The sequence below is a fragment of the Podarcis erhardii genome, assembly GCF_964252035.2.
Source record: "Podarcis erhardii genome assembly, chromosome: 7".
In the NCBI taxonomy this organism is placed as follows: domain Eukaryota; kingdom Metazoa; phylum Chordata; class Lepidosauria; order Squamata; family Lacertidae; genus Podarcis; species Podarcis erhardii.
In genome coordinates, this window is record NC_138511.1 from 81763200 (window position 1) to 81777821 (window position 14622).

General features: G+C 45.0%; 1 protein-coding gene across 2 annotated transcripts; it reads right to left on the reverse strand.

Annotated features, from left to right (window-relative positions):
* Positions 1–1253: 1253 nt before the first annotated feature.
* Positions 1254–10944, reverse strand: LOC309345741 (guanylate-binding protein 1-like). Of its 2 annotated transcripts, XM_081869071.1 has the most exons (10): positions 9249–10944; positions 8918–9045; positions 8279–8388; positions 7408–7613; positions 7022–7255; positions 6283–6563; positions 5010–5222; positions 3529–3631; positions 2536–2729; positions 1254–1557 (listed from the first exon to the last, which is right to left on the reverse strand). In XM_081869071.1, the coding sequence occupies exons 1-10, from the start codon at positions 9421–9423 to the stop codon at positions 1432–1434; spliced, it is 1770 nt and encodes a 589-aa protein (XP_081725197.1). In that variant the 5' UTR covers positions 9424–10944; the 3' UTR covers positions 1254–1431. The 2 variants fall into 2 exon arrangements, with proteins under 2 accessions (XP_081725197.1, XP_081725198.1); XM_081869072.1 differs by lacking the exon at positions 8279–8388 and having other exon boundaries at positions 7408–7624.
* Between the last annotated feature and the right edge of the window lie 3678 nt (positions 10945–14622).

The following is a 14622-nucleotide window of genomic DNA, read 5'->3' on the forward strand; positions in this document are numbered from 1 at the left end:
AGCAAAGGGTAGGAAAAGTGGACAGTTCTCCAAATGGAGAAGAAAGTGCAGTCTCTCAAAGACTGGTATTATCCCAAAGATTGTGCTTTTTAACTTGCTCATAAATTATCTAGAGTTTAGAGGTAAACAGTGATGTGGCCAAGTTTGCTGATGATACATCATTGTTCAGATTTGTTGAAACAGAGATTGCAAAGAGTACCAAAAGAACCTCACCGAAGTGAGTGAACAGGTGGTGGAATGGCAAATGCAATTCAAGTGTAAAATGATTCATGCTGGGACAAAATAACATTTCACATATATGCTTATGGGGTCAAAACTGGCAGTGACAGACCAAGACTGAGGCCTTGGGGTAAAAATTTCATCTGCAATATCAAGCCACATTTGATTATGTGGACATTTATAATTCTGCTTCTAGCTGACCATGGAACAGCCATGTCTGGACGGCACTGGCAGACCTTAGTGTGGAAGTGTTAATTGTCTGAAAAACAACAAATAGCATGGCTCCAGATCACCTTTTTAGCAGTCAGTGAGATGATGGGAAGCAGCTATGCCTGCAAATATCCACAGCTGAGGTGTGCTCTCCAGCAGCAAAGGTGTGTTTGTGTATGAGAGAGAAGCAGCAGAAGTCTGATTCCCTTGGGGGGAATATGATGTCCATATTTGGTGTGGTTTGCATTTGACTAATGGCAATCAAGAACTTTGGATTGTTCACAAAAGCCCGCCAGTGCAAAGATGCGGCAGATTTGCCTGAGATAAAGGTGCTTCTAGTGAATAATATCATCTGAAATGTATATGGGGGCGATTCCCTCCACCCTTCCTAACACCCATCCATAGGAGCTTCATAGCTGAGCACGATTTCCCCACATCCAAGCCCAATAAACTTTCCACACACTGTCTTGTCTTTAGATTGTTTCAAGCTGGAGACACTTTAACTTTACAAAGAGCCTCTACCCATGGCCGATTCCAATTTATTTATTTTTCATATTTTTAAATTAATTGTCCAAAAACTGTTATATAAGGTTCTGCAAAATGCACTGTTATTAAACAGGATCTAGTGGCAATATACATGGTCCATATACAATCATAAATCACTGTCGAAGAAATACAGACATAAAATAAAACCAAAATAAATAAACCACAGGTATGCGAATGCTTGGAAGGCAACAGCTAGAACTATTTGCAACGTAAACGTAATAGTTAAAACAAGGTTACAAGGCATGAACCCTATTATACCAACAGAATACAATCAACTATCAGATTTTCCTTCTTGTTTAATTTCACCCATTTTGTCTTTAAATGCCATCATTTTTCTCATATACACACAAAAGGTCACACCAAAGATATCTACTCAGTGAGCCCAGATATAAAGTAGATCTCTCCTCTCCATCCCATTTCTCATCCATTTAGAGCCTTTTGGAAATGCCAGGAGCTTCAAAGGATCACACATCCAGAGCCCCCACTCGACTGTTGTCTCATCGCAGAGTTCAAGCGCTGGATCTCGCCCTGAAGCCTGCTGACTTCTCGGTTGAACCCTTCTTCCTGAAGCCGCCTCTGCTCCTAAGGAATGGCAGGGATAAAGAATAAAGTCAATGCCAGCTGATCACAGAGCAAAGCAGGAGACTGCAATAAGAGAGACGGGGACAGAGCTAGGCCAATTCAGGTGGTGAATTGAGACAGGTGAGCAACTGCTTCCTCCTCCCTTCTCCATATGCTCCCAGTCCAGCTGCTTCTTTCCCCTAATGTTAGGTCCCTGAAGACTATCTCAAGATGACACAGGCATCCTCAGTCAGCTAGAATGGTGCCATCTAGCACAAACTGGCCCTATGATTCCTGAAGGATGTATGTTGTAGAGCTCCCCAATGGTCACAAGTCCCCAAAAAAATAATAATGGCAAGAGAGACAAACCAGACCCCGTTCATCATCCAAAGAAGTGGCAGCAGCAGCAGGAAGAGGAAGCTTGCTTCCTTCTAGTCTGCCAGAAAGAAGACTCAAAAGAACGTTGTGACTAAGAAGTATTCCCTAGGGTTGCTTTTTTTGTCCTCCCTCCCAATCCCTTTTCTTTTTGTGCTGTATCTTTTAGATTGTAAGCCTGAATGCTTATTACTGATTGTCGTGAGCTGCTCAGGAGGCCTTCTTTGGCTAAAAAGTGGGGTAAAAATACATGTATAGAAATTGCACACATAGATAGTGTCTTATAGAGAGCCAGTGTGGTGTAGTGGTTAAGAGCAGTAGACTTGTAATCTGGTGAACCGGGTTCGCGTCTCCGCTTCTCCACTTGCAGCTGCTGGGTGACCTTGGGCCATTCACACTTCTCTGACGTCTCTCAGCCCCACTCACCTCACAGAGTGTTGTGGGGGAGGAAGGGAAAGAAGAATATTAGCTGCTTTGAGACTCCTTCAGGTAGTGATAAAGCGGGGTATCAAATCCAAACTCATCCTCCTCCTCCTTTTTCTTCTTCTTCGACTTTGGCCTCTTTAGTGAAAGCTGGTAGGACTGCATAAATGATCAGGCTTACAGTACTAAGGATATTGTTACCTGGAGCTTTGCATTCATCACCATCTCATGCTCCGCCAGTAGCTTCCTCCTGTCCTCCACCATTTTTGTTTCTAGCTGCCTTTTGTGCTCCTCAAAACTCTTTTCCTGCTGCTGGGCCCTCTGGACTGCCTCATTTTTCATCTTCTCATGCAACTCTGCTTCCCGGGCAGAGGCTTCAGCCTTGACTCGCTCCACTAGAGGGAAAGAGCGATGGTGAATGCTAATTGTACATTAAGACACAGGTTGGCAAAGGCTGCATTAGCCTATTTGGAGGTTGTGTACATACACTGAAATCAATTTTAAAAACACAGCTTCCTCTAAAGAATTCTGGGAACTTTAGTTTACCTTTCACAGACCTACAATTCCCAGCACCTTTAACAAACTAAGTTCCCAGGATTCTTAGGGAATGGAATGTTCTTTACATGAGTGGTGTGCATGTAGCATTATTATTAGTAGTAGTAGTAGTAGTAGTAATAGTAGTAGTAGTAGTATTGTGTACTAAATACAGCACCATTAGTTTTTTTTTGCTGCATCACATTTCAGCTGGGCTACAGTGACAGCTCAGTATCAGGGCTTTTTTATATTAAAAAAACAGCTTTTATAAATTATCATATCATTGGAAATCACATCGTTATTTCTAATGAACTTCAGTCTAGTGGGCCTTTCTCACTTCCCTTAATCAGGTGACAAGAATATGCCCAGCAACATTTTCCTCTTCCATCCTGTGGTCTCAGTCAAAGCCACCCCTCCATAATGGCCATTACAAATTTTTTATTCATTAAATGGCAGGTCTGATCATCATTGTACCCTCCAAGATGTTCCTAGTCTGGCTTTCATTCAGAGGCCTGGGAATTGGTAGGAATCAGGAACAAGCAAAAGTGATAGGAAGTGGGGACTCCCACCTCTGACGGAGGAGGCTAAAATTATCCCAGCCAAGATTGTTATGGGTCTGTAAGGCCTGTCTGTGGAGGAGGCCTCTGAACTGAGGCTCACCTTCAACCTCCTTCTGTTTGTCCGTGATGGTCCGGTCAGCTTGCAAAATGGAATGGGCTGCTGCCTCCTTGGATTTCAGGAAGCCTTGCAGGGCCTGGGAAGCCTAAAGAGGAGAAGAGGGGTAGAGTGAGGCAAATTGTTTGGCTTTGTGCTTGCATGCAAAGCTATATGCAGTAAAGAAGACTCTGCAAAAACCTGAAGGCCAGTCTAGATATGGCAGGGTAGCCATTCGTACTTTATCTAGATTAATGGCCCAATCACATCTGGAGCTGAGCTGGGTTTGTGAGAGAAGACAGTGAGGTGTATTACTTTAAGTGTATGACTAAGACTGTGGAGACCCGGGTCCAAGTCCCCCACACAGCCATGAAGCGATCTTGGAGAGTCAGTCAGTCTCTCTCTCTCTCTCTCTCTCTCTCTCTCTCTCTCTCTCTCTTTCTTTCTCTCTCTCTCTCTCTCTCTCTCTCGCCTATTCCACAGGGTTGCTGTGAGAGAAACATAGGGGGAACGCAACTCACACTGCCTTCTGTTCCTTGAAGAAAAGGCAAGATATTAATTAATCAATTAAAGCAAAATGTAATTTATCTGAAAAAGACATTTCCTCCTCTGCTTTACCCCAAGGTGTACTATCCTTTTAAGAAATCTTCTCCCACCCTGATTCACTTCAGGATCAGAGCTGCACTGGGAGAAATGTGGCTGAGCAGAGAGCAGGCGAGGCAGGGGAGTGAGGCAGGGCTTACATTTATAGCCCACCTTTCCTCCATAGAGCTGAAGGTGATGTACTTGGCTCTCACACCCCCCCCCATTTTATGCTTGCAGCAAAGCTGTAAGGCAAGATACAGTGGTGCCCCGCAAGAGGAACGCCTCGCAAGACGGAAAACCCGCTAGACGAAAGGGTTTTCCGTTTTGGAGGTGCTTCGCAAAACGAATTTCCCTATGGGCTTGCTTCGCAAGACGAAAATGTCTTGCGAGTTCCTGCGGGTTTTTTCCCCTTCCCCCCCCCTTTTTTCTAAGCAGCTAAGCCGCTTATCAGCTGATCCGCTAAGCTGATAAGCCGCTAAAAGCCGCTAAACCGCTAATAGCGCTAATCCGCTAAGCTGTCAATGGGCTTGCTTCGCAAGACGAAAAAACCGCTATACGAAGAGACTCACGGAACGGATTAATTTCGTCTTGCGGGGCACCACTGTATAGCAGAGAAGTAGCGACTGAGCCAGGATCACCCAGCGGGTTTGTTGCTGAAGTAGGGATATGAACTCTGGTCTCCCAGATCCTAGATCAGCACTCTAACCATTGCACCACAGTGTCTCTTACAGTAATGCTGACAGGGCTGCTGACTGGGATGGAGCGACAGCTCTGGAGAAACCTATTATAGCAAAGGAACAGTAAAATAGTTATAAGGAGAGGATTTATCCCTGGGGAAGCTAAACGTGGTTTGTGGGTGTGTTGCATGTCCTCTTTTTGCTGTGCCTACAAGTCTGACTCACCATGAGTCCTTTCCCAGGCACCAGGTAATACTGATCCACCTTTTCCTTCTGGTCATCCAGAAAGCGCTGGTAGCCCCCAGCCACAGAATAGCTCCCCTTGCCAATCTCCTCTTCCAGGTCCTGGAACAGCTGTGTAAGCACAGCCTGGCAGCGATCTGATGATGCCTGCTCATTGCGAGAACAGAACTCTAGAAGCTTGGCATGCAGCTGGGTCTGGAGGAAAGAGGGAAGAGTGGAGGGGAAGAGAGAAGGGGCACAGGGTGAAATGCAAATGGTGCTTCCTAATGGAGAACAGTCCTATATTCCCTATTCCAGGGATTTCAGGGCTCCCTCTTGTTGCAGGCACTAGCCCCAGTGGACCAGTGCAAAGGGGAAGCAACAGATAACATGGTTCCAAAGTGTGTTTCAGTGTATGAAATAAAAGGACTTTATTCTGAAAGTTGGCTGTTGCTCTACTTGCTCTCCCAGCACCATCAACCAAATAAGCAAGTTAGAACCCAGAATGCCCCTAACTCTGCTTTATAGATTTATCATAAATAGCACTGAGCAGGGGAAGGTAGAAAGAAGCTTGCACCTTGCACGTGGAGGCCCAGGAGGAAGGCTGCAATGCCCTTGAAATCCATGAGAGAAAGTGACTCTTAGATACAGATCAGAAAGTCCATTCTGCTCAGTGCCAACTGGCTTCCCATTTGTCAACCCAGAAGGAGAAGAGATGCAAGAAAGGGCTAAAAGACCTAGGGCTTATTCACATTTACCTTTCCCCCGCTCTTTCCAGGCACAATCCGTGCTTTAAAGCTCAGAAAGAGCAGGGCAAACAGTAAGCGTGGATAAGGCCTCAAATAACAGGACCTGCTGCAAGTCTACTTTGCCTGAAAAAGGTGGCCCGCCTACTACCCTCTGTCCTTTCCTCAAACTGGTCCTCCCACAGTTAGGTCCTCATTCTAAACACAACACTTGGGAACAGGGTCACTTTTTCATCCCAACAAAACCAAGAGGCTGCCAGATGTTCCGTGTTCCTGGGGGCATCTTAGCTCAACTCAACTAGCTCCATTGGCCAATCAATGGCCAACACAACCTTGCTAAGGAGCCGGATCTCATCCCTTGACATCTCGGCTCTGAACTAGGACAGGAATGAATACATTGCCCCATAGAAAGGAGCCTCCCATTTCTGAGTATCCACCTTTCCATCCAACACAAAATCCTTCCTAGTTTTCCCCATATCAGATATGGAGAGCCCCCTATCTCATGCCCACCGGTGAGTTAATCCCCATACCCCAAGTTCCTTCTGGTACTCGTGATTGACATCCTTGAAGGCTCGTGCCAAGAACACTTTAATAGCCTCCTTCTCGTATTGGGCATGCGCTTCCAGCAGCTCCTCGATAGTCTCGGTGGGCAGCTTCAAGTGTTTCCCCATCTCAGCTTCATAGTATGTAATGGCTTCCTGCAAAGCAGCTGTGTTCTCAATCTGCGCCAAGGCTACCACCGCGTTCTCTATGCAGGGTATGGAGCCACTGCAGATGGCGTCCACATAGGTCACCACCAGATGCCCCAATGCTGCAAGGGGTAGGAAGGGAGAGAAATATGGTTTAATAAGATATTAATGTGATTGAATATGATATGAGTAAAATGGATAAATGATGAACTAATGTAAGCGGCTGGGGAAACACAGCCCGATGGGCAGGGTATAAATATTATTTATTATTATTATTATTATTATTATTATTATTATTATTATTATTATTATGAGATAGTTCAGGATATATGAAAAAGCTCTCAAATAAGTGGTAATGGTCCAGCACAAATTGTGCAAAAGTCTGGGGCAAGTGGAAGTGTCGACAGGCCCTTAGTCTCTTGCAGAAAAAAACAACCAAAAAGTATTCTGGTCTATAAACAAAAAAGTATTCCAGTCCATAAACCCTTCAGCTGTATACTGAAGTTCATGGTGAAACCCCAGCCTCTCCACCCAGGATTCCCCATGACCCACTCAACCCATGCCCTTTGCCTCTACTCACATGTCCCTGTCACCGTGTGCCCTCCCTGGATGACTTTTGCCTGAGCTTGCTCATGAATATAGCTGCAGAAATGCTGAACCTGCTCCAGAAAGTCAGGATTCAGTTTAGATTCAGGTAGGTCCTCCAATTCCTCTAAATCTCGCCTTGAGGCCGGGCGGTCAAAGACAAAGCACTTGCGGCTGGGGAAATACTGGCGTATGCATTTCTTGGCAAGGTCCAGCTTCTCTGGGTTGTCTAAGAGAGAGAGAGAATCACAGATAAGGTTATTATTGTTGCTGTTGCTATTATTTTGTGCCCCCTTGGCTCGGCCCCCTGTGAGGGGGAACATCCCACACCGTCCTAAATCCGGCACTCATCCAGGCTAGGATCCCTCCGACTCTCAGTACCTTTCTTCCTCTTCAGGGCATTCTCCAGATATTTGTCTTCAGTGATAGGTTTCCCATTCAGTTTCAGCAGTAACGAAAAGTCACGCACAGCCCAGACGAAAGCCGGGAAGAACCTAAGAAAGTCACTCGAATCTTCCTCTTCACCCTCAGAGTCCTTTGCAGGTGTGCTCTTCACCTTAATGCACTTAGTCAGCTCTGTCACATACCTGGGATCACACTAAGGAAATTACGATGCCTCTTCCACTTCACAGGGCAGTAATCTCTCAAATACCCCTCACCTTTCCTCCTCTATCCCTCCTCACTATTCCTAAGGCCCTTATTAGAAATGTCACCCAGTTAGATAAACCTTGCTTCTAGATAAAAACAGTAGTTCCAAATCAAAAAGCACAATTCCTTCGTTTTCAGATGATGTATGCATGCCACATAGCAGACACAGTACTAGAAAAGGCATTCCTTCTGTGTGTGAGAGAGAAGGCAGAATGACTCTTTTAAGAAGGACTTGCATTTAAATGAATTAACAGTTTTTTGCTGCCTCATTGGAGAGGTGTCTTTTTTAGTGCTGTATCCCTCCCAAAGAAATCTAACCAGCTAACTGATTAAAAACTGCTATCTTATTTATTATCACAGTTTCATTCATCTTCATTTGAATTTGTCCATTAGTGTGCTTCCTGGAAACCAGCGCGGTGTCCCCACTAACTGTGACCTACATTGCACCATCCAGTATCATGAAAATAAATTATGTACGAAGAGGCATTTCCCAGCGTGCACACACAGCTACATTGCTACTGAAAGCATCTACACACCATCTATTCTGACTGTAAAGCAGGAAAACTGGCAGTGGACTGCCTGACACCATTTGTACAAAGGATACTGCAGTTTCTCCAGAGCATATTGGTCAATGGTGCCCATGCTGTTGTATACAAAGGTGCTGCTTAACAGAATGGACAAGGCAAAAATCCAGGAGTCATTCGCAGTATTGCTCTGTAGGATGGGATGTAAGTAATTAGTGCAGAATCCTGTTACACACTTGATCTGCACCTAGGCTGCATCCCTACACACAGTAAAGAACTCTACCTGGTTGATCCCTTTCTGCTCGCACTATCTCACCTTTGCCTTACTCCTATGAGCATCCTTCCTCACCTGAGAGCTTTTAAAGTGCTCCTGATTAGCCTTGTTCTCCTGTTGTATAGTTGTTGTTGTTGTTAATTAAGATTTATATACCACCCTTCATCACAAGATCTCTGGGTAAAAGGTAAAAACAAAAGTAAATAGTTAAAGAAAAGAAAACAATACCCCCCCAAGCATTTTAAAAGGCTGTAGAATATTAATCAGCCAAAGCCTAGTTGAAAAGGAATGTTTTTGCCTGGTGCCTAAAGGTATACAATGAAGGCGTGAGGCACAAACAGCAAGCCCTACCTGAACCTAGGACCTTCTGAATGCAAGGCAGCTGCCCTACCACTAAGCTATGGCCCTTCCCCCATGCAATAGCTGCTCTGTGTCTCCAACTTACCTTCTCCACATCGCCCAGCCCCTCCGTGTCCAAAAGCACCAAGGTGTGGCCAGGCTTTTTGGGGTGAGGAAGGCACCACATCCAGATGCCCATGGTTTGTGCTTGTATTGTGGCCCCCAGACAAAAGCCTATAGGGATCAAATGAGACAGGAATAAGGGAATCAGGTACGAGGGGATCAGCAGTAACCTCAGAATATGGTCCTCTTAGTGTGGAATTCTCCGATATCTGAAAAAGCGGTTACCTAAATGAAGTAACATCTGAATGTACCTTGCTGGCCCCATCCAGCCCAAAGTCTCTACCCACCAACACTTATTCTTTGTGCAGACTCACCTTTCTTCTTTCCTGCCAGCTTGTTCATGAGGTAGGATTTGCCTGTGCGGTACAGTCCCACGATGGCCACCACAACCACTGGCTGCTGGATGCTCTGCAAGATCTTCAGGGCTTCCTGGTTGACCCGCAGCTGTTCACTGGGGTTGTTCTCGATCAGGCACATTGGCTCTTCCATGATGCTTGGCTGAGCAGTTCAGAAGGAAGGAAGGAGGCTGAGGAATCTAAAGAGACAAAAAGAAATTCCAAGCTCTGCTTCTACACTCAGGTTATTTCCCCTGGAAAGGATGGGTCGAGGTTGGGAAACATTTTCCCCAAGGGCATTTCCTCTTGGACAAGCTTCTGGGCCAGAGCAGTGAATGTGAGCGACTCCTACCATTTCAAAACATCAAAATGAAAGGACATATTTCAGTTAGGCAAAATCTCTTGGGGGGAGGAGGTGTGGTCCCAAGGCCTACAGGGTAACAGTTGGCACCCGAACCTGAGATTCCCCATCCCTTAGCTAGATAAAGGAAGGGCTGCCCATAGGAACTTTGAATGCTATTCTTCAAGAACTATGAAACTATTCACTCACTCCAGGACGAGCCCTATCATTAGGTAGAGGGGCGGGCAGCTGTTTTTGTGCATCAGGAAAAGGCCGCAAATTGTTTGCTATTTATTATTACTGCGTTTTCACTGCCAAGACATTTGTGGGGTTTTCTGCCTCAGGTGCCAGAATCACTTGACTACTTCCTCAATCCCTTGCATAGCCAGCAAGACAGGGCACAAATAGAAAGCATTTGCTGCTTCGCCACACTCAGCAAGATGTATCCTGCCAGCCCTGCCTTGATTTGACCCAAGTCATTTCTTCCCCAGCCTGAAAGTCTGAAATCCAGGGCTTGTGGCTGTTTCTCTCAAGCTAACACCTAGGCAGGACTGTGGAGAGAAAAAGTGGTACTCACACAGGTAATTTTCTGGCTGGTCTGGCTTGGCAGCAGTCTCTCTTCAGCCAAGAGGAAACTCAGGAGGGGGCTGCAGCTGCTGAAGCCTTTCCCACAGATGTGTGCTTGGAGCAGTTTACAACACTTCTACTCTGACTGCAAACTCCAGTGGCTTTTTATGGTAGCGCTCACATGAATTCCCCTTAATAGATGCTTTGACTGGAATTAGAATTGCTAAAGAAAAGGTTTCAGTTTCCCTTTTGGTTTCCTGTCTTAACCAGCCAGCAGGACTGCTTGTTCTCAGCTGACTAAAGAAGGAGGGGTGAGGTGGAGGTGCTGGAGGCTAGAAGATCCCACTGTTTGAGCAGGGCAAACTGCACAATCCCTTCATAAAGCTCTAAATTTGACACATGGTGTGCTGCCCTGTAGCTGCTTGGCTCCCAGCACTTGGTGACTCAGCCCACAGCTACGGCATTTCCAATCGACGTCAGTGCTTAAGTCAATATGAAATTCTCCTGTTTGCACAGAAGAAGTATTGCCCATTTGGTGCTGTGAGGAGGGAAGAAAGTGGAACCCATATACCCATAATGGGAACACTGTTTTTGACCCCTTGATCTTTGCCAATTCTGCACAGAAAGCATTTTCAGTGCTGGCATTAACTGATGTTTCCACAAAGAATGACTTCTGCCTGTGTTCTCCAAAACAATGTTGCTCTTATGCCTCTTTCTCGGAATGAGCATCAGCAGTTCCTGAAAAACAGGGTAACAATTTCCAAAGATAGAGATCATAGAATCATAGAATCATAGAGTTGGAAGAGACCACAAGGGCCATCGAGTCCAACCCCCTGCCAAGCAGGAAACACCATCAGAGCACTCCTGACTCCTTGTCAAGCCTCTGCTTAAAGACCTCCAAAGAAGGAGACTCCACCACACTCCTTGGCAGCAAATTCCACTGTCAAACAGCTCTTACTGTCAGGAAGTTCTTCCTAATGTTTAGGTGGAATCTTCTTTCTTGTAGTTTGAATCCATTGCTCTGTGTCCGCTTCTCTGGAGCAGCAGAAAACAACCTTTCTCCCTCCTCTATGTGACATCCTTTTATATATTTGAACATGGCTATCATATCACCCCTTAACCTCCTCTTCTCCAGGCTAAACATGCCCAGCTCCCTTAGCCATTCCTCATAAGGCATCGTTTCCAGGCCTTTGACCATTTTGGTTGCCCTCCTCTGGACACGTTCCAGTTTGTCAGTGTCCTTCTTGAACTGTGGTGCCCAGAACTGGACACAGTACTCCAGGTGAGGTCTGACCAGAGCAGAATACAGTGGCACTATTACTTCCCTTGATCTAGATGCTATACTCCTATTGATGCAGCCCAGAATTGCATTGGCTTTTTTAGCTGCCGCGTCACACTGTTGGCTCATGTCAAGTTTGTGGTCAACCAAGACTCCTAGATCCTTTTCACGTGTACTGCTCTCAAGCCAAGTGTCACCCATCTTGTATTTGTGCCTCTCATTTTTTTTGCCCAAGTGCAATACTTTACATTTCTCCCTGTTAAAATTCATCTTGTTTGTTTTGGCCCAGTTCTCTAATCTGTCAAGGTCGTTTTGAAGTGTGATCCTGTCCTCTGGGGTGTTAGCCACCCCTCCCAGTTTGGTGTCATCTGCAAATTTGATCAGGATGCCCTTGAGTCCATCATCCAAGTCGTTGATAAAGATGTTGAATAAGACCGGGCCCAAGACAGAACCCTGTGGCACCCCACTAGTCACTCTTCTCCAGGATGAAGAGGAACCATTGATGAGCACCCTTTGGGTTCGGTCAGTCAGCCAGTTACAAATCCACTGAGTGGTAGCATAGTCAAGACCGCATTTTACCAGCTTCTTTACAAGAATATCATGGGGCACGTTGTCAAATGCCTTGCTGAAATCAATGTAGGCTACATCCACTGCGTTCTCTTCATCTACCAGGCTTGTAATTCTGTCAAAAAACGAGATCAGGTTAGTCTGACATGACTTATTTTTCAGAAATCCATGCTGACTATTGGTGATCACAGCATTCCTTTCTAGGTGCTCACAGACTGTTTGCTTAATGATCTGCTCCAGAATCTTCCCTGGTATTGATGTCAGACTGACTGGGCGGTAATTATTTGGGTCCTCTCTTTTCCCCTTTTTGAAAATAGGGACAACATTTGCCCTCCTCCAGTCTGCCGGGACTTCGCCTGTTCTCCAGGAATTCTCAAAGATGACTGCCAGTGGTTCTGAGATCACATCTGCCAGTTCTTTTAATACTCTTGGATGCAGTTCATCTGGCCCTGGAGACTTGAATACATCTAGACTAGCCAAGTATTATTGTACTTTCTCCTTAGTTATTTTGGGCTGTGTTTCCTCTGCTGAATCATTTGCTCCAAATTCTTCAGGTCGGGCATTGTTTTCTTTATCGCAGAAGACTGAGGCAAAGAAGGCATTGAGGAGTTCAGCCCTTTCTGTGTCCCCTGTTTGCATTTCACCATCTTCTCCTCTGAGTGACCCCACTGTTTCTTTGTTCTTCCTTTTTCTACGAACATACCCATAAAAGCCTTTTTTGTTGCTTTTAACCTCTCTAGCAAGCCTGAGTTCATTCTGTGCTTTAGCTTTTCTGACTTTGTGTCTACACGTGCTGGCTATTTGTTTGAATTCCTCTTTGGTGGTTTCCCCCCTTTTCCATTTTTTGTACACATCCTTTTTAAATCTTAATTCAGTTAAAAGTTCTTTAGATAGCCACCCTGGCTTCTTTAGGCACCTTCCATGTTTCCGTCTCATTGGTATTGCCTGAAGTTGTGCTTTTACTATCTCCCTCTTAACAAACTCCCAGCCATCATGAACTCCCTTCACTTTTTGTATTACTGTCCATGGGATCTCACCCAGCACTTCCCTAAGTTTTATGAAGTCGGCTTTCTTAAAGTCAAGAAATTGAGTCCTAGTATGCTTGGCTGCTCCTTTCCCCTGTATAGTAAACTTCAGAAGAGCATGATCACTCGCGCCTAATGATCATAAAGATGTATGTTATGTACTGAAGTTCTCACCCTGGGCCAGCAGGGGGATACTGTAGATAGTTATGCAAATGAAGGATTGAAAGTGACGTTCAGTGATTGGATAGTTTTAGAAAGTTGCTACAGTAACGTTGTACTGGAGCTCTATATAAGCAGGCTGACTGAGCCCTTCAGTCAGTTCTGTTCTGGCCTCTGAATAAAGAAGAGCTGTTTGAAGAATCTCTGTGTCGTCTGATATGTTCACCCACAACTTAACAATGTACGAGAAAGGAATGCAGCTCAGTGGTACAGCATCTGTTTTGCATGCAGAAGGTCCCAGGTTCAATCTCCAGGTGGGGGTGGGACTGGGAGAGATTCTGGTCTGAAACAGATCAATTGCACCACAAGCTTTACAAATGGCAATGCAATACAAAAAGCACAGTCTATGACAAGGGGTAGCCAACACAGATGCTGATTTGTCCTTTTGCTTAAAAATAAGTGTTGCCAACAGGCCACAGGGTGCTTTACAACAACATCATAATAATAAGCCACCCAAGAACTTGCAAACAAAAGAAGCAGCATCAAACTGTTTTCAAATTACTTCAGTCACAATTCCCCTGCTGGAATAGGTGTGCCTTCACCTGCTTTCTAAAACTAAATGATAATCTGGCTAGGCACGCCTTAGTGAGAACATTCCAGAGCAATGGAGCCACCACTAAAAAGGTCCTTCCATTGGTCCCAGAGGTATGCACTTCATCCTGCGCAGGGACCACCAGTCAGGCATCATCCACTGACCTTAAGGTGCAGGCAGGATGGTCTGTGAGAAGGTGTTCCCATAGGGCTTGTCCACATGTAAACATTGTTTAGCTGTTAATCTACTCCCCACCCCACCATTCAAATTGCATTAGACTAGTTGAGACCCATATGTATTTCAATTTGTATCTGGGGAGTAATTTACAATTTATACCAGTAGGTGTTACCTTTTATGTTTGTCCCCACCTTATAATTTATTAATTCAGTTACACCAGTTATGTACTGGTAGGGCACATAAACAGATTTCTGCAGGTGCGCCTTGTTTTTGTTTTCTTGTTTTGTCCTGTTTTAATTCCCCTGCCCAGTACACAATTTTTAATTTTGTTTGTTTGTGCTATTTTCTGGTTTTGGGGAAATCCGAGGAATCAAAATAAATATATACGGCTACACTCCTCCATTCAGGAACATGCCAAAAATAACATTTATACTTCATTCTTTACTCCACTTTTAAAGGAATCCTCTCCCCATCTTTTTCTCCCTGCTCTACTTTTAACACAGTAATTTCTGCCCTTTCCTTCTATTTATCATTCTGCATCTATTTTTCACAGTGGTTCAACCCAGCTATTGCAAGCTCCCTCCTTCCCAGGGAGCAATCAGGCACACTCTTTATTATTTATTCTGATTGTCCCTTTGCAGATGCAA